Below are 23,388 nucleotides of genomic sequence, written 5' to 3'. Positions count from 1 at the left end.
ATATGAGAGGTTGTAATTTTCTCGTAGGCCAATTTGAAGATTCCTTGTATAAGGTGGAATGTGTCATTGGAAGATCAATAAAATAAAAAAACTCCAGTTTTGAAACAACGACTGTTTGTTCTTGCAATTTGGAGTCTTGTTAGTCGAATTTATGCAACAAGGGCCAACAATAAATGCAGCTGCTTACTGCACTACCATGACTAAACTTTGACATACAATACAGAGTAATCGATGTGGCCGTCTGATGCATGGAGTTTTGTTGTTGCTTGACAGTGCTGGATCCCATATGGGCCATTGGTGACCAAAATCTTTTCAGATTTTTTGATGGGAACAGACTGTCAGCTGGCCGGAGGGGCCGAGCAGTTCTGGCGCTACAGTTTGGAACCGCGCAAACACAGGTTCGAATCCTGCCTCGGGCATGGATGTGTGTGATGTCCTTAGGTTAGTTAGGTTTAAGTAGTTCCAAGTTCTAGGGGACTGATGACCTCAGAAGTTAAGTCCCATAGTGCTCAGAGCCATTTGAACCATTTGAACAGACTGTCCACCAACCATACGGTCCAGACTTTGTGCCAAGCGTTTTTCACTCATTCACTGCCTAAAGAAGTTTCTACATGGCAAGTGCTTTGCAAAAGGTGATAATATGAAAAAGAAGTTAAAGACAAGTTACCATCACAGGCAGCAGACATCTATGATTTAAGGTACAAAAGCTTATGCAGTGTTATGTCAAATGTTTAAACAAACATGGAAACTACGTAGAAAAATAGAGAAACATGTACAAAATTAAATAAAAACAGTTTTTTGAAAAAAATCTGTGACGCTGTATATTTTATAAGAAATTGCTCTACTTTCCAAATAACTGTCATAACTTTTACTTACCTTGATCACACAACATTCCTCCCCATCCGGGTTCACAGTTGCACTCCCACGGACGGCGACAGGATCCGTGGATGCAGCCAGGGTACGGGTGGCACTGGTCACACCTGTCGCCCATCCAGCCAGTCTTACACCTGGGAAGGAGATGGGCTTGAATTAGAGGGTGAGCTGGGCTAGTGTTTGGCACCAGACATGGCTGGACGGCACTCTTCAGATTAGGTAAAACATAGCAAGGTGGAATAATCCTACTTGATTTGGCACCACTCCCAACATAAATACTATTTTTTCTTTCATTATTTCTTTTGTGTACCTGATATCCACTGCCCACCCAACCTACACAACATCCTGGTCCATTCCTATACCACTACCACTCCCTTCTCCTTGTCACAGGGGTCATATCCCTGTGGAAGATCCATGTGCAAAACCTGCTTGGTTCACCCACTGAGTACAGCCTAACACAGCCATATCACAGGTTTATCCTGTCTCCACCTGTGAAAACAGCTACGACACAGTTCAGCTCTGCATCAATTTCTGCTAAGCATTTTGCGTCGGCACGACCACCGACTAGCTGTCCACCAGAATGAATGGTTAATGTCAAACTGTGGCTAAGAGCAGAGTTGTCCACCGGTGGTGGAATACGCTGCTGAGCCCATCATGCTTGAGTTTGGCAGCTGCTTCACAACCTATGCCATCTGAATTGTGCCCTGCACCAGCATTTCTAAGCTATGTAGCAAGGAGTTACCCTTGCAACACGTCCTTCATTGCTGTAACCTTCCTGGCTTCGATCGGTGCTAACCACCTACACTCATACCCTCTGCCGTGTAGTCTTTCCTGCCACTGTGTCATTATCATCGCAGACCTCATTGACTTCAGTACCTGTATGTTGCATTCTATCTTTTAGTGTAAGGGGGAACTGAGGTGGAAGAGAGCAAATGCATGCATGTATACAAAGGTGAGCTGCAAAGTAACACCTCCAATTTTTTTATGTGAAAACTCATAAAGCCTACTAAATAAAACAAACATTACTAACATTCTATATATTCATTCTTCATGTCTACATATTTGCAGCCCTGTGCTCCTGTAGTACGTAACATGCCAATGTGTAATATAACAATGTCCATGTGTGAGCAACACTGCGCTGTAATATAATTTCGAGTTGGAAGAGTTTGTCTACACACGGAGCACTCTCTCCTTCAGCAATTTGATTGCTTCTTCAGTTAAAACTTCCGGGCTGAGAGGCTGTGGTCGGTGTATAAAATTTCCACCTGATTGCTTGTTGTAAATATGTTTGTAAGCCTTCTAATAATATTTTTATTAACTTCTTTGCCTGGTCCAGTTGGCTACATCCATTCTCTCAGGTATCTGAACTTGTTCTCCTTGATTATTAGGTGTGCTGAACTCCACCCCCCTGTCACATTCATCACTTTTATCTTTCCATGTGATATTTCCAGGCCTGTTTTCTGAACTACCTCATGTAGCTTTTGCAGCATCATATTTCCTGTTCCTCTTAGCATCACTGTATCATCTATGAATACATTCAGATTGTCCTTTTTGGAGCTCAATTTTATGCTTCTTGTTCTCACCATTCCCACATTATTTTTCTAAAAGATAGCACTGGCTGGAACCTGTTGACCTGTCTCACTCCCATCTCTATCTCAAAAGTTTCTGATACTTTCTCATGGAAGGTTACTTTCGGTTTTTGTAAGGGTCTTCTCAATCAGTTCTTTGACTTTGTAATCTGTGTTGCATTCCTCTAATTCTCTCGTATTTTACTTAAAGAATTTTGTTTCTGTTTCAGGAAATAGGAAAGAATTTCAGGTTACTTCTTTAACCTACTGTCAGTATTTGAAAATCTGTTAAAGAGTGAAATGACAGGTGTTCTTTCTCCCCCTTATCATCACATATAAAATATTTTGTTCCCTAATTATATTTTATGAATTTACACACCATTCTAATAATTACTTTCACTGATTGTGTAAGAATTTTTTGTTGATGAACTAGTGTTAGTAAAAAAAGAGCACTTACAATCTGAGGTACTGATTCATGTTTTCTTTCTTGTGTTGCATCTTACCTGCATTCTCCAGGTTTTCTGCAATAGCCTCTCTCCTTATGGCAGGTCTCAGCACAGATGGCTGCAAGAACAATATTTACTTAGTAAATCATGTAAAGCTGCTATTATGTCAAAGTAGCAAAGTTATGGTCATTCATTATGCTGTTTATCTAACACAATTAAAGGGTCTGTTATTGTGTAAATGTTTCCAACATTCATCAGCTTATAACTTTTAAACCAATTTACAATAGCAACTATGAAGGAAGTGTACAAAATGTTACTGTATACTCAGTGTACCATGTGAGTGGTTACTCACAGAGAACAGACGTGAGACCAGATGTGACTGCTTGTTGTAAATGTGTTGCACAAGCTTGTAGACCTATTCCACTTTCCTAATCCCATTTATATTTTTATTAAGTTTGAAATATTGGCTGGCTACATAAAAAGTAATGCTAATTACAGGAGTTCAGCAGTAATAACTAATTTTTACATTCTTATACACCATTCAGCACTTCATATTAAACATTATGGTCAGGCAATCTTGTCAGTTAGATCCTGTACACTCTATTATCACAGAATTCTTAATAAACCTAGTCATGCTTTTTGCCTAGGCACTGGACTGTTTCTTATTTATATGTTGTATATTATAGGCCTTACTTTCTATCCTAAGATGGACCACGTATTCTATGTAGAAATATACTTCTCCATTGACACTGTGTTGAATTGTAATCATCAATAAACCTCCTCATGCCCTGTTCTGTAAAGAAGTGAACTCCAATGTGTCAAAGTGTAAAAGAGCTTCAAACATCTGATTACTTTACAAATGAGTTAATGTCTTAAATATTTGACATTAAACAGGCAATTAAGTAATTTTCAAAAAGATCTGAAATCATGTTTAAAGTTTGTTGGTAGTAAGTGCTCCAGATAGGCATAGTTGGCTGATATGCACTCAGTTTTAAGCAAAAGCTATTTTCTCACAAGTCTCAATGTTTATTACATGATGTAGCATGAACTGTGTGTTGTACAATGACTTAATTTTGTACACACGTTCAGTGGTATATGTAGATACTGTTTGCACTGTGTGTTGCGAATAGAGTAGGTCATAAAGAAGTAATGAATTAAAGTATCATGGTTGATGCATGAACAGCGAAAATGTCATAAGCAATAAACATTTTTTCTTTCATTATTTTGTCTGTGCTTGAGGGGGGTGGGGGGGAGTGTCAGCAAAAAAAAGTTTCATAAGCACGAATTCATGTGTAAAGTATTCTCAGATGCTGAGGGTGAATATGGTCTGGGTGTTTAGTGCTCCATGAGTTACACTGCCCCAAGTCATACACACATTTCTAACTGCAACACTTGTCTTACTGTGTTAAATTTTTCGCATAAGATTACACCTCTGAATGAGCAGATTATGGCAGTGTTTTGAACATTTAAATTTGCTCAAAGATAAAATGAAATGCTAAAAATCAAATTTTTCTTGCCACTGATAGCCATTAGGTTGGTAACATGCAACTGGGACTTTGCACCACGAACCAGGTTACCCATTTAGTAATACAGAAGCTACAGCTAGAAATGAAGTGGAACATTATTATTACTTCTACTATCAGTATTGCCACTGCTACTAGCACTACTGAGGTGTGTGCAACTCACGCGTCTGGCACAGCAGACCGGTCCACCCCGCGTGGCAGCGGCACTCCAGTGGGCGCGTGCAGGTGCCGTGCTGGCAGCCGGGCAGCGGCTGGCACTCGTGGCACGTGTCGCCCGCCCAGCCGAGCCGGCACCGGCACTCGCCCGGCGCCTCGCAGTAGCCCCGGGTCGCGTGGCAGTCCTTCCGGCAGATTGCTGCGCGACACCGATACCACAGCATTACATTAACTGCAGTACTAAACTGTGCGCGCGCGCGCACACACACACACACACACACACACACACACACACACACACACACACACACACACACACACAAACTGCGGTCTCAAGCACATTTGTAACTCATAGAAATATACATTTAGGACAGGGTGGGTGTTGGGGAGAAAGACAGGAGAGAGAAAGAAAGAGAGACAGAGAGAGAGAGAGAGAGAGAGAGAGAGAGAGAGAGAGAGAGAGAGAGAGAGAGAGAGAGTGGGGGGGGGGGGAGGGGAGGGAGAGTGGAATGGGCAGAGATGGTACATTCTGCAGATCTTACCTTACACACTAAAAAAAAGCAAAGGATAATGCATGCATTCTCACATTGATTGATGATAATGGCAGTCATATAGATGATGGATAAATTCTGCAAGCTCATTGTTTAATAAACATTATATTACATTGGTATCTGTATATGTGCAGATGGATATGTGTGTGTGTGCACGCGCGCAAGTGTATACCAGTCCTTTTTCCCCCCTAAGGTAAGTCTTTCTGCTCCCGGGATTGGAATGACGCCTTACCCTCTCCCTTAAAACCCACATCCTTTTGTATTTCCCTCTCCTTCCCTCTTTCCCGATGAAGCAACCTTGGGTTGCAAAAGCTTGAAATTTGTGTGTGTGTTTGTGTAGTTTTTATTGTCTCTATCAACATACCAATGCTTTTGTTTGGTAAGTTACAGCATCTTTGTTTTTATATATATTTTTTCCACGTGAAATGTTTCCCTCTATTATATTTATATTACATTCACTCACACGAAATCAGTGGTGATGAATTGAATGAACTGCAACATTATGATATGATTTAAGTGAACTAGACCCAGCAAATGTTAAACTCCAGTGCAATGAATAAGTTAAGAGTAATGGAAATTATGCTGACTAGGGCCAACCCTGGATCCTATACTTATCAGTGATTAATACCCCAGTCTGCCACAAAATTTTCATTTGTCAAGACATACAAGGTGGGTTCCATAAGTACTGAGAACAAATGTATGTAAAAAAAACATTTATTGAACACTCGCACACAATTAGTCGAAATATTTCGAAATAGCTCTCTCCCATATTGATAGTTCTGGAAGTGGTTTTCCTGGCCCTAGAGGGCATCCTGGAAGGCCTCCTCATGGATCTCCTTTAGAGCCTGTGTAACATGAGTCTGTACGTTTTCAATAGTGTACCTCTGTTCCCTTTAAGGCCCACTTATTAGCAAGGAAACAAAAATAAGGGGGAGCCTGTCAGGGCTGTAGAGAAGATGGGGAAGCAGGAGGGAGTAGGTTCTGGCCAGAAATTAACTGACAACAAAGATGCTATGGGTTGATGTACTGTCATTATCCAATTTCCACTCATCCTTGATGTCACTTCGGCTGCAGACAACCCTCCTTTTCAGTCTTTTAAGCATTTTCAGTAGAGAACTACATTCATAGCAGTCCTGGTAGGTATGAATTCAGGTGAATAATGCCTCCGGAGTCAAAGAAACCAATGAGCATGGTTTTCAAACTGGACTTGCTCATGCATGGGATGCAGCAATGCTGGAATGTGCCACTCCTCAGAAGTTTTTGTCCCCAAGTCACATTCATAAATCCATGGTTCATCACCAGTGAAAGCTAAGTTTAAAAAAATTAGTATCTTTTTAACACACTTCAAGAGTTCTTAGCACCAAAACACTCACATATTGTTTGGTCAAGGCTTTTGGGTCCAATTTGGTTCACACATTTTTCATGTTCAAGTCTTCAGCTAGAATGAGATAAACTGATATTTGGCCTTGTTTAGAGTTTCTGCTATCCATTAAAGGCTCTACAGTCAGTCAGAATTCAAAGTCATACACATATGTCACATTTCTGTGGATTCAGAAGATTGATGGATCTTCACTGCAAGGTTCATTAGTGAAGTCCTCTTCATCCTCAATGAATCACTTGTGCCATCAAAGAACTTGTCAATTTGTCAAGAAATCACTCCCAACAGCCTGTTGAATTAATGGAAATGTTTCACTGGCAGACTTCTTAAGTTTATAGTAAAACTTGAATCATGTAACATTGCTTCACAGAATGATCCATTGTGCCATGTTATGTAACTTCACAATGGGGTTCACAAGAATCCACATCCCGACCCTCCAGTAGGAGGTGATGGATATTGAGTGCATTTTGAAGTTAACATCCTCCCCTACTTAAACCAGCAGGTTAGAACGTGTTGTGGTGTATTGTTGTCAGGAAAAATTTGGTCGCATTACTTATGGATCCCTCCTTGTAAAGTCCACTACAGGTTCAGAATTTCTCAACAGTTTTTACTGATAAGATTTCATCTCATTGCATCTTCATTTACTACATCTCCACTGACTCCACTCATTTCATTTCAGTGAATTCAATTCAGCTGTGTTACACACATGTAGCGACAGTCCATTCGTGCAGTGTTGCTATTCTGTTCCACATACCCAGGGAGAGAACTTCCACTTTAGTATTCAGAGATTATAGGAGGAAAACATCACTAGCTGTGGAAGTTTAAATCAGGTTTACAGGTGTGATCAAACCAGTAACAACTGTAACAGATAAGACCATTGCCTGTGGTAAATAGGTCAGGTCTGCTTTCTGGTGTGTCATAAATTTTCATTAAACATGGCATATTCCATGCAGTAGGGAATGGTTGTGAGCAGAACATAGGCCAGTGTAGTGATGGTGGTGAGAACGGTTGTTGAAAGAGGCATTATGGGTCCATATTATGTGAGCCTATTTGCGGTCCATTAAAGATGAACTACATCCCACATGAGAGATGCATATGATGTTCTGTATACCTGTGACTTGAGATAAAAATTGATGAGATCCCAAAGACAAACTGTAAGATATTTTTTGTAAGAGTTGCAGGACTTCAGGAGAGGCATACACTAGTCACTATGCACTTTTTTTAAGACAGATTCAGGAACTGAAGGAGAGAATCCCAACACAGGCTACAAAGAGGAAACTATCACCATTCTCCTGTTGTTGGTAACTGATGAATCATTAATAATGATGTATGCCTACAAAGTTCAGTTAATAGAGAGATATCTATTTGGCAACTTGTGTCAAAAGTATGTGCATATGCTCAGATATGGAGAAACATGTGGTAAAATGACACATCACATCAAAAACGCCAATCTCTATCAGGTTAGGCTCATGTCAAGATGCAATGCAATAATGTACAAACACTCTTCTTTTCTTACAAATAACATAAAAAAGTAATGTGCAAGTAATTTGGTGCAAGTGTACAGAACAGGAGGCACGATGATAAAACATGTTTAGATGAATACACTAGATTACTGTGAAACCTTACAAAAAAGATCCAGAGAGCCCTACACGTGTAGTAACTTCAGTGTAGGCATCTCCAACAGCTTCACTCCTTTTGAGGCCACTGATGAAAGTAATTTTACAATTCAACAATTTCTGAAGTATTTTGATGTAAATATAGGGACAGATTGCAAATCTCACCATAAAGGAAGCACTTAACAGCAAAGGGTCACATTTAATTGTAGACTACTAGCAGTCTGTGATTACATGTTCAATGACTCCTCTGTGTGGTAAGAAGCAATTTACCCTAACATTCATATTGATATTTCATCTTGAATTTTCTACCGTTAGAAGTATTTTGGTGGTATAGATCATAAGGTATAAGCTAGTACTACAAAGAAAAGGCATAAGAAAATCAAAGTGGTATTGCTATTAGAAGCAGTCATGTGAGGGGAATGTCAGTACTTGTAAAGGGCTCAATGGGAGATGATTAACAGGTACTGTAATTGGATTTTTAAACCGAGTGCAAACTACAAGAATGTCGCTTGTGATTTACACCCTTTGGAGAAATACTGTAAAAATAAGCTCATGAAATTATAGTTCAGTGGTGCAGATAATGGTTTGGACTGCAACCTCAATTATGCAATTAATTGTGGACATCAGACGCTTTGCTGAGAATGTTCTTCACATTAATGTGAATATTTTGTCACTCTTTGAGTGGTATATTAACCCCTGATCAAGCATGTTCTGAAAAATCGGTCAGGAGATTGCATTTACATGTGTATGTGACTGATGTACAACCTCTCACTCCATTGTTATCATATATGGGGTAGCCAATGCATGAAAGCTTATGCTTGAAGACTACTTATACAGCTAATAGAAAGAAGCATCCGATTTAACACCTGACCAAAAGTAGTAATAATCCTATTTTAGTCATTCCCAATTTTTAAACGAGACACTATTTAGTATAAATTCTTCTGAAAAAAGTTTGATAAATAAATAATAAACCATAGTTTGTATCTCAGTATCTACTTTCATTCCATTATTATCACAAATCATACAGTTTTTGAGAGTATTCCTGAATGAATAAATAAATATTGAATATAATAGAGGGAAACATTCCACATGGGAAAAATATGTCTAAAAACAAAGATGATGTGACTTACCAAACGAAAGTGCTGGCAGGTCGATAGACACACAAACAAACACAAACATACACACAAAATTCAAGCTTTCGCAACCAACCGTTGCTTTGTCAGGAAAGAGGGAAGGAGAGGGAAAGACGAAAGGATGTGGATTTTAAGGGAGAGGGTAAGGAGTCATTCCAATCCCGGGAGTGGAAAAAAGGACAGGTATACACTCGCACACACACACATATCCATCCGCACATACACAGACACAAGCAGACATTTGTAAAGGCAAAGAGTTTGGGCAGAGATGTCAGTCGAGGCAGAAGTACAGAGGCAAAGATGTTGTTGAAAGACAGGTGAGGTATGAGCGGCAGCAAATTGAAAGTATATAGGGAAGCACTTTATTGTCATACAAAAATGTCATTACTTTTCGGTAACAAGAGTAACAAAACTCCTTTCCTACCATATATTTGCTAAAGACTGTATGATCTCCCGCCATTTCCAATCTAAGGTAAATATTTGTAAATGCTTCCAAATTACAAGCGAATGCTGACATACTGATTTATTTTTTCCTTACTACTCCTCAATTTTGATATCCATGTCCAGATCTACATCAATATTCTATAAACCCCAGTGAAATGTATGGCAGTTGGCACATCACATTCTTCACTTTATTAGGGCTTCTTCCCATTCCATTCACATATGGGCTGTGAAAATGGTGTTTACTTAATTACCTCTGTAAATCCTATAATTAGTCAAATCTGATCTTTGCAATCCCTATGGGAGCAATATGTAGTAGGTTTCAGAACATTACTGGACTCCTCACTTACAGAGGTTGATGGTGTGTTCCTAACTTCAGGAGGACATTCAAAACCCATCCCAAACTGTTGTTTAGAGAAAAATATTTGAGCTTACAGAGTGTTGGACAAGATTCATGACTGGGTTCAAAATGTCATTGCAGATAACACGTTGTTCCAAAAGGAACAAAATCAAGAGATGAAAAGATAATTTCAGGGCTACCCCAAGGAAGTGTGAGATGTCTGTTACTGTTTACAATGTATAAAAATGTTTACTAGAAAATGTCAGAAGCTCTTGGAGACTGCTCAGACAATGTGTTTGTCCGTAAGAAAGCACCAATGCCAACAGACAGTGCCAATTTGCAGAAGGTTGATGAATGGTGCAGGCTCTGGTAGTTGACCCTGAATTTAAATAAACATGAGATACTGTGCACACATAGGAAAAGAAATCCACTGTAGTACAACTACACTATTGATGATAAATTGCTGGAAACAGTACCTACTGCGAAATATCTAGGAGTAATTAGAGTGACCTTAATGACCAAATAAAGAAAACTGTAGGAAAAACTGATGCCACATTGAGATTCAAAGGAAGACTCTTAAGGAAATGTAAGTCATCCATGAAGGACATGGATTACAAGGCACTTTTCAACCAATTCTTAAGTACTGTTTATCAATATGGGATCCTTACCAAGTAGGACTGGTAGAATAAACAGAGAAGATATAATGAAGAGTGGCGAGTTAGTTGGGATGAGAGCATTACAGAGATGCTCATAAAACTCCAGTGACAGACATTACAAGAGGGACATTCTGAATCATGGAGAGGTTTACTATTGAACAACATATTACTTCCTCTCACATACGTCTCATGAGATAACCCTGATGATAGAATTCGAGAAATTGGTGCTATAACAGAGGTTCCCCAACATTCATTGATCTCATACATCATTTGCCAGTGAAGAGGGAAGGGAGGATCAATTAGTAATACCAGAAGTACTCTCTGCCACAACTATTAAGTGGCTTTTGGAGTAAGAAGTAATGCTGATATAGACTACTCTTGAAACTTTGTACATGTTCATTGGTGAGTAAGTTTGTGTTTTTCTTTAAGTACTTGCCAGTCATTGCAGCATCTCTGTGAAGGTCTTGCACTGGTCAAACAAACCTGTGAAATTCATGCTGCCCTTCTCTGTATGTGTTCAATATCCTCTGTTATTTCGATTTGGTACAGGTCCCACACATTTGAGCAATATCCTGGAATGGATTCCATGAGTGTTTTGTTAAATTGATTGCACTTTCCCAGTTTCCTACCAATAAATCAAAATCTGGCGCTTGCTTTACCTATGACTGAAGTTATGAGATCATTCCATTTCAGATCCATAAACAAATTGTTACTCCTGGGTAATCACAAGAATTTAGTGATTCCAGTTGTGACTCACTGATGGGCTTAGGAAACTATATCTTCTTTATTTTGTGAAGTACGCAATTTTATATACCGAATGCTTAAAGCAAGTTGACAATCATTGCACCACTTTGAAATCTTATCAAGATCTGACTAAATATTTGTCCACCTTTTCCAGCATAACTTCATTATAGATAACAGAGTACAGTGTGGAAAAAATACTACTATTGGGGTGAAACAACCATGGCATCTTTAGCTGTTGCATGCATGTGTGGAGATGCATGTGTGGAGATGCAACAGTAATCAAAATCAGAAAGTATAGTATGAAACCCACAGTCTTCAGCAGGCTGAATGGTCATAGTCATTACCATATTTAACTGCTATGTATGTTGCCTGTTCAAGAGCAGTTTCACCCAAGAATTTGTGGTTCCATGTCCGCGGCGGATATTCCGCGCAGCGGCTCTCACGCAGCGAGGGTGCCACTGCTACGCCACATGCAGACAGCGGCCAATAGCCACTCTCTCCGGTTTCGTATGTAGGGACTCGCTCTGCCCTAGTCCAGTCAGTCTGGTACTCGCTCTGGACTGCGTTTCTATCTCGGCGGTACTGCATTCTGGTCGTTGCTCGTTGTTGACATTTGCCTGGCTCTGGTTCCCAGTGGATTTGCTGTTGGTGTTTGGTGTTGTGGTTTCTACAAGCCTCCATTGTTTATCTCTTCCTTGTTGTGTCGGTCATAGTCGGTTGTGGTCAGTTGTTGTCGGTTGTCGTTGGTCTGTCATCAGACACGTTCTTGTGTTTACCCGGTGGTGCGTGCTCCACTGCCGGCGGCTTCCCCACCTGGTGGCTCCGATCCGCAGCCCAAGGCGTTCCAGCAGTTGGTTTTGGTTACTACAACCCCCCGTCATAATTAAATGTGTGGTTTATATTCAGCCAGTTATTGTATAACTCCAGATGAAGGCCTAATTGTCAGAAACACCCTTTCAAATTTTTACAAAAGTGAACTGAAAGGATCACGTAAATCTGGACTCAAATGTAACAATTTTTGTAGTAGATGTACACTGAAGAATAAAAAGGAAAGTGCAAGTGTCAAACACTGGCCACTGGGTCTGCCTTCTTACCAAAATAAGTACATTACAAATAACTATAAACATAACACAAACAAATATCTGAGACATTTCTCATAAACTCCATTAGGGAAACAGAAAAGTGTATTTGTGTACTCACGTTCAGAGCAGAAGAGCCCATCCCAGCCTTCCTCACATAGGCATTCAAAGCTGTTGTTGCAGTAGCCATGCTGGCAGCCAAACATTGTTATGCATTTGTTGCACAGCTCACCATAGAAACCTGGAAAATATTCCACTTCATTGCACGACCAAAGAAACAGGAACGGTGACCCAAGAAGAAAAAAACACACACATTTCTTTCACAGATACATCAAGCCTGTGTTGCAACCCTGCTAGTATCAATTATTGTATGTAAAATACACTCTTATTTTCCATTTGTTACACTAAATATTTATTTATGTGACCTAGGTTTCAGGTTGTAAGGCACATAGTCTAGTATTACTCACAAAGATACTGTTGTGCATAATGGTACTAACAAAAATGAGAAATATTATGGTATATTGATAATTTTTACTTTTTGGACTGTCTGACTATAACTCAATGAAACACAATTTTCATGCCATATGTGTTTTGCCTTTATTCTCTGCCAGGCACCTTCAGTGGCAGGCTGTGTGGACGATTTTCTACATATTACGCCTCTGTTCCATTTTTGGTGCTGTTCCTCTTCTTATAATGCTACTTGCAGTTTTTCTCCCACATTTCAGAGCACTAGGAACTGAACACTTGTTTTTATGCAATGTTTTGGTTTGCTGTGAAATGTGAGAAAAAAACCGCAAGTGGCATTTATAAGAGCAACGGCACCAAAAATGGAACAGAAGCATAATATGTAGAAAATCGTCCATGCAACCTGTCATTGAAGATGCCTTGCAGAGAATAAAGGTGAAATGTGTATGGCACAAAAATTGTGTTTCATTCAGTTGTAGTCAGATGGTCAAAAAAGTAAAAATTATCAATATACGGTAATGTTACATGCAACTGAAGAAGACAGGACTACAAAAGTGAAAAATGAGAAATAATTTACAACTATGAAAGAAATTAACTGCTAATATTAAATACAAAACTTAATACATTGAGAATCACCCGTCAGGTTAGCTGAGGGCACTAATGCTCTGCTTCCTGGACTTGGTTGGGCACACCGGCCCCAGATCAAATCTGCCTGGTGGATTAACAATGAGAGTTGGTGTGCTGGTCAGCCTGGATGTGGGTTTTAAGCAGTTTTCCACATCCCACTATGTGAATACTGGGCTGGTCCTCATGCCCCACCTCAGCTTACAGACATTTGCAAAATGTTTGCACTATTTCATTGCTTACACTCGACGCAGACAGCTGGGGTACAGGGTGGCGACAGGAAGGGCATCCAGCCACCCTCTGACACTAATATCGCCAAATCGATAGTAACAAGGGCGACCCCAGGTTGAATTGGGACAAAGGTACAGAGCCAATAATGAATACATTGAGAATCTGAGAACACTAAAATGACGTATTGGGGAATCCCTTGGTAGTAGGGCACAACTTTAGTAGGGCACAACTTGACAAAGATGGATTTTACTTCCTTCATAGTGGGGATTGAACAAAGATCGATCATGCAGTCAGTTCAGTTTAGCAGTATCAAGAAGTGTGAACTAACTGCAGTCTGTCCCTTTGTTCAATATTTTATTCAGGATGGCTCTTGCAGTGCCTCTTGATCTCCAGTATTTCAAGCAGTCAGTTTCTGGCCCTTGCATGCAGAGTGTATTGTTTCTGCACCTACTACATGACTAGGTCTGGTTTCCACACAGTGGTGCACAAAGCTGTCAAGTTTCCTGCAGATTTCAGCTTCTGATGTGTTCTTCAAGACTGGTGCACATTGATCTACCAGTTTTTCTTGCTTGGTATGAACTACACACTTTGCAAATCATCTTGTAGGTTCCATTCCACTTTTGTTCACTGGGTTGGTTAAATAAATTTCTACCTGTCATCTCTATTATATGGTAGGTCACTCAAAATCTCTTTTTCTTCAGTATATTGCCTATTTTAGTAGACAATTTAGCATCAAATGGTGACTCACATCTTCCTCCAGCAGTTGTGAGGGGCACAGTTGGTGGACATACTAGTGTTTTAGCTTGATTTTTTTACCTTTTTCATTACAGTACCATCAAAAAAAGTGGGCTGAGAACATTTGTTTATAAACCTCTATTGACTTGACTGGGTGTAGTTCTCCAAAATCTGGGGTGGGAAACTAGAACTGATTGTCAACAGATGAACACAAAATTAAAAGCACCGTGTCTGTGGGAGGTATGGTGCACTGAGGAAGCTAGAATGCAGAAATCAATGATGTGTCTTTGCTGCAGATTTTACATTGGTGCTGATGTCAATATAAATATCTAGATAGTTAATGGATGTGGCTTGTTTACCAATACTCATGAGCAAATAAAAAATTAAGAAAGTTATAACAAAAACACTTTATCACTTTATTAATTATCTCATTTCTTAAAAAATGTGGGAATAATTTCTGTATATGATAAAGTCACAATCAAATTTGAATTGTTAGTGCTCTCTCTCTCTCTCTCTCTCTCTCTCTCTCTCTCTCTCTCTCTCTCTCTCTCTCTCTCTCTCGTGTGTGTGTGTGTGTGTGTGTGTGTGTGTGTGTGTGTGTGTGTGTGTGTGTGTGTGTGTGTGTGTGTGTCGGTGGGATGGAGGGGGGGGGGGGGGGGGGGGATGTGTGCTTATCTCAAACCTTACAATAAGGCACCACAAAATAGTAATAATACCAGAATGTTAAGTACTTAACTATAAGCTTGAAAATTTGAGAAAATAGACAGAAGAATAAGGAAATATGAGGCCCTTTGAAAACTTCAGAATTCTGCAAATTAAGAAATAACAATGAAATTCATGAGAACACAGAAAATGTATCAGAAACAATGGAGAAGAAGATTGCTATCTTTGGACATATTTACAGATTTGATGACAACACACTACCCAAAAAAAAATTCAAATATTCTTGGGAAAATGCAACAGTCACCTGGATTAAGGAGGTCATGAAAGTTTTATGAAGAAACAACATAAGGGAAGAAAAATTAATGAAAGAGAAATATTTCAGGAAATTTTTTAAAAGTAAGTCTTCAAGGGAGAAAGGAAAAAGAAATACAGTAAAAAAAATGAAGAAATACTAGCACAAAAGGAAGGAACACCAAAGGTGAAGTATTTTAATCGGATCATGATCCCCAGAAGCCCCTAGCGAAGAAAGAAGAGAAAGGTAGTCCATAGTGACACCAAAGGTGATCTGAATGTCTTTTCCAGTCAAAAGTGTCGCTGATGGTGAACACATCTCCACTTGGCTTTCTTGGTGTAGTATATACCATACCCTTATGAAGTTTCTTGTCAACAATCAATCATAGTTTGGAAACAGAAGTAGCATCCACAAATATAATACTTGAAGGAGACATGATTTACACCATCCACACCTCAGCCTTAGTGTGGCATAGAACAGAGTGAAAATCAAACAATGGGAAATCCAGGATGGAATGTAACAATACCAGAGAAGGAAAGTTGCTACTCACCATATAGCGGAGATGCTGAGTCGCGATAGGCAGAGCAAAAAGATTCACACAATTATAGCTTTCGGCACAGACACACACTCATGCAAACACAACTTGCACACACATTTGCAGTCTCAGAGAACTGAAACCAACTGTGGTTTCAGTTCTCTGAAACTGCAGATGTGTGTGCAAGTTGTGTTTGCGTGATAGTGTGTGTGTGTATGTGTGTCTACTGCTGACAAAGACCTTAATGGCCAAAAGCTATAATTGTGTGAATCTTGAATCTTTTTGTTGTGGCTATCATGACTCTGCATGGTGAGTAGCAACTTTACTTCTCTCACATAGAACAGAGTAAGGTATTCAACCACAAAAATCTTTTTTGCACATGTGTGTTGAAGAGAGGGAAATAAAAAGTCGGTGAACATAGTTAAGTAATAATCATTTATGTACATAAAAAAGTCATGTAAATGATCAGCATATTGCTACAATTCTTCCAGAGGAAGTGTACTACAATTGTCGGTCAGACCGATTCCATTTCATAATGAGGGGTCACAATCACAGTCATTGAACATGTAAATTCTAAGTATCTAGCCATGTACAACAAGCCTCACTGGATACAGAAAAATATATAAGCCTGGCTTTTGCAGTTTGAAAATTCTTTTGGGTAGTCTTTTGTCATGAATTCTGCAAATATTCCCAAAAACTAGTAATATTCTCTTCCATACTGTTTCCGATACATTTTCTGTGTTCTGATAAATTTCATTGATATTTCTCAGTTTCTAAATGCGCGCACACACACACACACACACACACACACACACACACACACACACACACACACACACACACACACAGAGAGAGAGAGAGAGAGAGAGAGAGAGAGAGAGAGAGAGAGAGAGAGAGAGCTTGAGGGGTAGATACATAGAGAGCACTAAAAATTCAAAACTTGAGTATCACACACTTGTAACTTCATCATAAACATAAATTAGTCCTCAGCTATTAATAAATATGGTAAATAATAATGTTTTTATTATTAATTTTTAATTTTTATTTCCTTGAGGGCACTTTGTGAACAAATGATTTATAGAACAAGGGCAGCCACAGCTAAAGTAACTATACATAATTGATTGACCATTATTACAGTATGACATAGGTGTTTACATACAGTTGTTAAAACATTTAAAACACAAAACTGAATAAAAAGTCTAATAGTCTGCAATAACTGAATTTGTTGTAGTCAATTAGAGATTCATACTATTTTTAACTGTTTTCATAACTTTTAAATTGTGCCTTCTGGTGTATAACTGTACAGATATTTTTATAAATTAATACCTTGAAGTTTTCTAAGATATTTTGAAAGTACTGAATGAATAGATCCAAGCAGAGAATATTATGCATCTAGTTAGGAAACTGGGTGTGGATTACTTACACCCCACAAAGTGGGAGTCACCAATCGACTCCAACAAATACAGTTATTGTGGGCTACTGGACTTTTCATTCCATTTTATATTTTAAATGTTTTTAACACCACATGTAAACACCTGTGTTACTCTGCATGAATGGTCAATCAGTTATGTAGTTGGTGAGACATAAGGTACATCCAGTAATTTTCTAGATATTTATGAGAGACATTATGCTGATTCCTACATTCCAGCTTCCTCAGCACACAGTACCTCCCATAGATGCACTGCTTTTCATTTTATATCTTTCTAATCATAAAGCTAACTTTTTGCCTTTGTTAGTGGAACTGAAATACGTAGAGCTGTGTATTTTTGCACGAGTCTACCACAATTTTTTCTTTAGCAAAGTGCAGATATGCTAACTCCGATTAAGTTACTGCTTGCCTGGCTGCCGTCCACTGTTGCAGCCAGACACCGACCAGACTGGCCCTCCACTAGACTGACTCACCCATCTTGCAGCGACATTCCCCCGGCCGCTTGCAGTATCCCTGCAGAGGGTCGCAGCCCTTGCGGCAGATGGGCACGTCGCACACGTCGCCCGTCCAGCCCGGCTGGCAGCTCAGCTCCCCAGAGTCGCTGCACGTGTAGTGGCTGTGCTCGCTCTGGCTCGCTGGAACCTCGCACGCCTGCCGAACCGACACAGCGATCACTTCTGGTGCACACAGAAAAGTCATGAAGTTACACTAGAAGATACAAAGAGAAACCAGATGAGCATCTCAGGGGAAGATGATTTGTGGAACAAAACTTCGACTTTTCCACAACTGCCCCAATATCTCACATATTAGTTCCTTCCTGAGGGAGGAAAGAGTGAAAGGTTGTGAAAGATTAGAATGAAATGGCAGGTCACTCAGCCTTCCTAGTGAGATATAAAGTTGATTTTAAGAACAACCACAACTGAGGATCATATTGATGAGACAGAGAAATCTGCTCCAGTTGTAAATGACATTTTAATAGCACAATTATTTTGGAGAGTGTTGCTCCATCGTTGGGTGCTATGTATCACACAGTATATCAAGTCAGGGGGAGGGGGGAAGGCCAGTTAATAGTCGTACATATAACCCACATATATACAACATAAAGATGTGCCAGAGCTGCATGTTCATAGACTGCTCACTTAACACTGGTTCCTGCAACTCTGAATCTAGACTTTCACATGGCCTAGGCAGCACCTATCGTTAAGTACCTTAAAATACAGATTCTTCAGCTTTTTCTAGATTTTTTCAGGAAAGGGCATCTGATGCCCTCAGTGTGTATGCCTGGGGGCCTCATTCAACATGTTGAGGACATTATTCCAGCAGCCACTGAGGGAACAGGGTGCAGACTGTGGCGCACATTGGAACAAATGATGCCCGATGTCTGGGCTCTGAGTCATTCTTGCATCATTCCAGCATTTGGTAGAGAAGGTTGAGGGGACCAGCATTGTGCATGGAATGTCAACGATGCTCCGAATTTGCAGCATTGTCCCCAGAACTGATCATGAACTTCTGGTTCTGAATTCAGTGGAACGACCAAACCAGAGACTTCAAAAGTTCTGCGACAAGCTAGGCTGTGATTTCCTGGACTTGTGCCATACGGTTGAGTACCGTAGGGTCCCCCTAAATGGTCAGGTGTGCACTATACATCTGAGGCTGCTGCTCAGGTAGCTGACTGTGTGTGGGGTACACACAAGGATTAGATCAGACAGTTCTCCATCCAACCCAGATAACGACAGCTGTAGGAAACCCTGAAGTATCAGTGGAAGATCAAAAGAAATGCTTCCCACAGGGAGAGAGTATAAAAATCCTAATGGTAAACTGCTAAAGCGTTCATAACAAAGTGCCAGAGTTTGAAGCACTCGCGAAAAGCAGTGAAGCTCTCATAATACTAGATATTGATAGCTGGTTGGAACCTGAAACTGATAGCAGTGAAATTTTTGGTGGAAATTGGAGTGTATATCAAAGGGTAAATGGAGGTGGTGTATTTTTGGCAGTACACAAGACACTCAAATCTACCAAGATAGAAACTGATGCTGCATGTGAGATCATTTGGGCATAAAATGGTAATTGGATCCTTCTACTGCCCACCAGACTCACCTGATGTAACTGAAAACTTTACAGGAAACCTCAGTTCACTTCTACATAAGTTCCCCCAGTCATACTGTAATCATTGGTGGAGATTTTAATCACCCAACGATCAGTTAGGAAAATTACAGTTTGGTTAGTGGTGGGCGTGAGAAGACATCCTGTGAAACTTTACAAAATGCCGTTTCTGAAAACTACCTAGAATAAATAATGAGGAACCCCATCCACGGTGGCAATATATTGGATCTAATGGCAACAAACAGACCTCACCTCTTTGAGGGTGTCCACACCAAAAATTGTATCAGTAACCATGATGTGGTTGTGGCAACAATGATTACCAAAGTACTAAGGACAACTAAAGCAAGCCAAAAAATGTATATATGTTCTGTAAACATAATAGAAAGAAACATTCCACATGGGAAAAATATATTAAAAAAGATGCTGTGACTTACCAAACGGGAAAGCACTGGTAGATAGACACAATAAAAAACACACAAACACACACACACAAATATCAAGCTTTGCCTCTGTACTTCCGCCTCGACTGACACCTCTGCTCAATCTCTTTGCCTTTACATATGTCTGCTTGTGTCTGTATATGTGCAGATGGATATGTGTGTGTGTGCGAGTGTATACCGACCTCTTTATCCCTCTAAGGTAAGTCTTTCTGCTCCCGGGATTGGAATGACTCCTTACCCTCTCCCTTAAAACCCACATCCTTTTGTCTTTCCCTCTCCTTCCCTCTATCCTCATGAAGCAACCGTGGGTTGCAAAAGCTTGATATTTGTGTGTTTTTTATTTTGTCTATCTACCAGCGCTTTCCCGTTTGGTAAGTCACAGCATCTTTTTTTAATATATATATTCTGTAAACTAAATAAAAAATCAGCAGTGCCATATCTCAATTAGGAACTTGAAACTTTCAGCACAGGGCAGTAACATGCAGAGGATCTCTGGCTCAAGTTTAAAAGAACAGTTGACCTGCACTGAATAGACGCGTACAAAGTAGAATGGTTCATAATGAGAGGGAATTTCCATGGTATACAGTCACCATAAAGAAACTTCTCAGGAAACAGAGATTACAGTGTAAGAGGTGTAAAACAAAGCATAGGACTATAGATAGATAGATGCTCAATGAAATGCATTTGGTGGTCAAGAGAGCAATGTATTATGCCTTCTATGACAACCATAGCAGACTATTGTCAAGTGATCTTTCACAGAGCCCAAAGGAATTCTGGTCATATGTAAAGGCTATTAGTGGCACCAAAGTTAGTGTCCAGAATCTAGTGAATGAGACAGGAACTGAAATTGAGGGTAGCAAAGCAAATGCTGAAATGTTTAACTCCATTTTAAAATGTTCCTTTACAAAGGAAAAACCAGGAGAATTGTCCCAGTTTAATCCTCGTACCACTGACAAGATGAATGAAATAAGTATTAGTTCCCATGGTGTTGAGATACAGCTGAAATTGTTATACTTGAACAAAACTCCAAGCCCCGATGGAGTCCCTGTTAGATTCTATACTGAATCTGCAGCCCCTCTTCTAACTATAATTTAGTGTGGATCCCAAAAACAAAAAACTGTGCCCAGTTCTTGGAAAAAGGCACAGGTCACACCTATCTACAAGAAGGGTAGCAGAAGTTATCCACAAAACTACCACCCAGTATCCTTGACATTGATTTGTTATAGAATCTTAGAACATATTCTGTGCTCAAACACAATGAGGCATCTTGAACAGAATGACCTCCACAATGCGACAAGCACGGATTTCGAAAACATCGATCATTTGAAACCAAACTTCCACTTTTCTCACATGATGTACTGAAAGCTTTGGATCAAGGCAATCAGGTATATGAAGTATTTCTTGATTTCTGAAAAGTATTTGACTCAGTACCACGCCTACACTTACTGTCAAAAATACAATCATATGGGTATCAAATGGAATTTGTGACTGGAGTGAGAAGTTTTTGGTAGGGAGGATGGAGCATGTTATCTTAGATGGAGAGTCATTGTCAGATGCAGAATGAACTTTGGATGTGCCCCAGGGAAGTGTGTTGGGACCCTTACTGCTCATGTTGTAGATTAATGAATTTGCAGACAATATTAACAGTAACCTTAGACTTTTTGCAAAGGATGCAATTACCTGTAATGAAATACTATCTGGAAGAAGTTGCATAACCTTTCAGTCAGATCTTCATAAGATTTCAAAGCAGTGCAGAGATTGGCAGCTTGTTGTAAATGTCAGAAATGTAAAATTTTACACTTCAACAAAATGAAAAAACATAGTGTCCTATGACTATATGAGTCAGTACTGGAATCAGCCAACTCATACACAAACTTGGGTGTAACACTTTGTGGGAATATTAAATGGAATGGAATAATCACATATTCATGAGTAAAGCAGGTGGTAGACTTTGGTTTACTGGTAGGATATTGGGGAAGTGCAATCAGTCTACAAAGTAGATTACTTACAAATCACTTATGTGACCAGTTCTAGAATATTGCTCGAGTGTGAGGGACCCATACCTGATACGACTAACAGGGGATACTGAATGTATGTATGGGAGGGGAGCGTGAATGGTCACGGGTTTGTCTAATCCATGGGAGAGTGGTATTGAGATACTGAAGGAACTGAACTTGAAGACTCTTTATGATAGGCGTAAACTATCCAGAGAAAGTCTGTTAACAAAGTTTCAAGAATTGGCTTTAAATGATGACTCTAGAAATATACTACAATCCCCAACATATCATTCACATAGGGATTGTCAGGATAAGATTATAATAATTACTGCACACACAGAGGCATTCAAACAATCATTATGAATGGAACAGGGAGAATTATAACTGGTACAGTGGGACATACCCTCTGTCATGCACCTCATAGTGGTTTGCAGAGTGTAGATGTAGATGCTCTCCTCTTGGTGAAACAAACCACTGATCAACCACAGAGATCTTCTTCATGTATGTTTAGCATCCCCTTGTGGTCCTACTTGGTATGGGTCCCACAACTTTAGCAATATTAAAAGTGACAGTGGTGATTTTATCAAAATGTGTTAAATTAATCGTATTTAGCTTATGGAAAATCCAGGATGGGATGTAACAATATTATGAAAAGGAAAGATGCTACTCACCATATAATGGAGATGCTGAGTTGCAGATGGGCACAACAAAGTGACTGTCACAAAGTTTTCAGCCAGTAAGGGCTTTGTCAAAAACACACACACACACACACACACACACACACACACACACACACACACACACACACTGACACACACAAACGCAACTCACACACACGACTGTGGTTTCAGGAAATTGAAGCCACACACTATCTGTGACTCAGCACCTCCGTTATATGGTGAATAGCAACTATCACATTTAGACACATTTCTAGGTTATTTCAGATTTATTTTCAATGTGGCTGCTCAAACTTGGAAAAAAAATCCCTGAGAATTCCAGGTGTGAGGAGGAAGGTGATGTCAAGGAGCTCCTGTTAAATTAATAGAAATTAATGGTAAGAGGAGGTGAGGAGGCAGCATACCACAATAATAAGTTCTCTTTCCTCTCAGTTGCACTATATTCTAACCATAAGTAGTAATTTAACTGCAGTTTTTGTAAACACTGGTAATTTAACACACATAATTATTAAGTATTATAAAATTTGTGAATTATGAAATTCAATAAAATTCAATTTCAATGATATGTTAAAAACGCAGTCACCAGAGATTTTATGATATACCTTAAAGACCTTAATTTTTTCTGGTAAAATGTAATACCCTGAGAATTACAGGTTTTCCAGAAGAATCACTATCCTGATTTTATCTTTTTAT

The 23,388-nt window shown here is 39.6% G+C and overlaps 1 protein-coding gene across 1 annotated transcript in view; it reads right to left on the bottom strand.

Annotated features, from left to right (window-relative positions):
- LOC126106523 (neurogenic locus protein delta) overlaps positions 1 to 23,388 on the bottom strand; it is a 43,688-nt gene that overhangs the window by 19,633 nt on the left and 667 nt on the right. Inside the window, exons 2-6 of the mRNA XM_049912850.1 lie at positions 17,952 to 18,129; positions 12,626 to 12,745; positions 4,574 to 4,765; positions 2,945 to 3,005; positions 877 to 1,007 (exon numbers count right to left, since the gene is read on the bottom strand). Of these exons, the coding sequence (XP_049768807.1) occupies positions 877 to 1,007; positions 2,945 to 3,005; positions 4,574 to 4,765; positions 12,626 to 12,745; positions 17,952 to 18,129 (682 nt within the window). The remainder of the gene's footprint in view (positions 1 to 876; positions 1,008 to 2,944; positions 3,006 to 4,573; positions 4,766 to 12,625; positions 12,746 to 17,951; positions 18,130 to 23,388) is intronic.

The sequence above is a fragment of the Schistocerca cancellata genome, chromosome 10, assembly GCF_023864275.1.
Source record: "Schistocerca cancellata isolate TAMUIC-IGC-003103 chromosome 10, iqSchCanc2.1, whole genome shotgun sequence".
NCBI classification, from domain to species: domain Eukaryota; kingdom Metazoa; phylum Arthropoda; class Insecta; order Orthoptera; family Acrididae; genus Schistocerca; species Schistocerca cancellata.
This window is presented reverse-complemented; position numbering and strand designations above follow the sequence as displayed.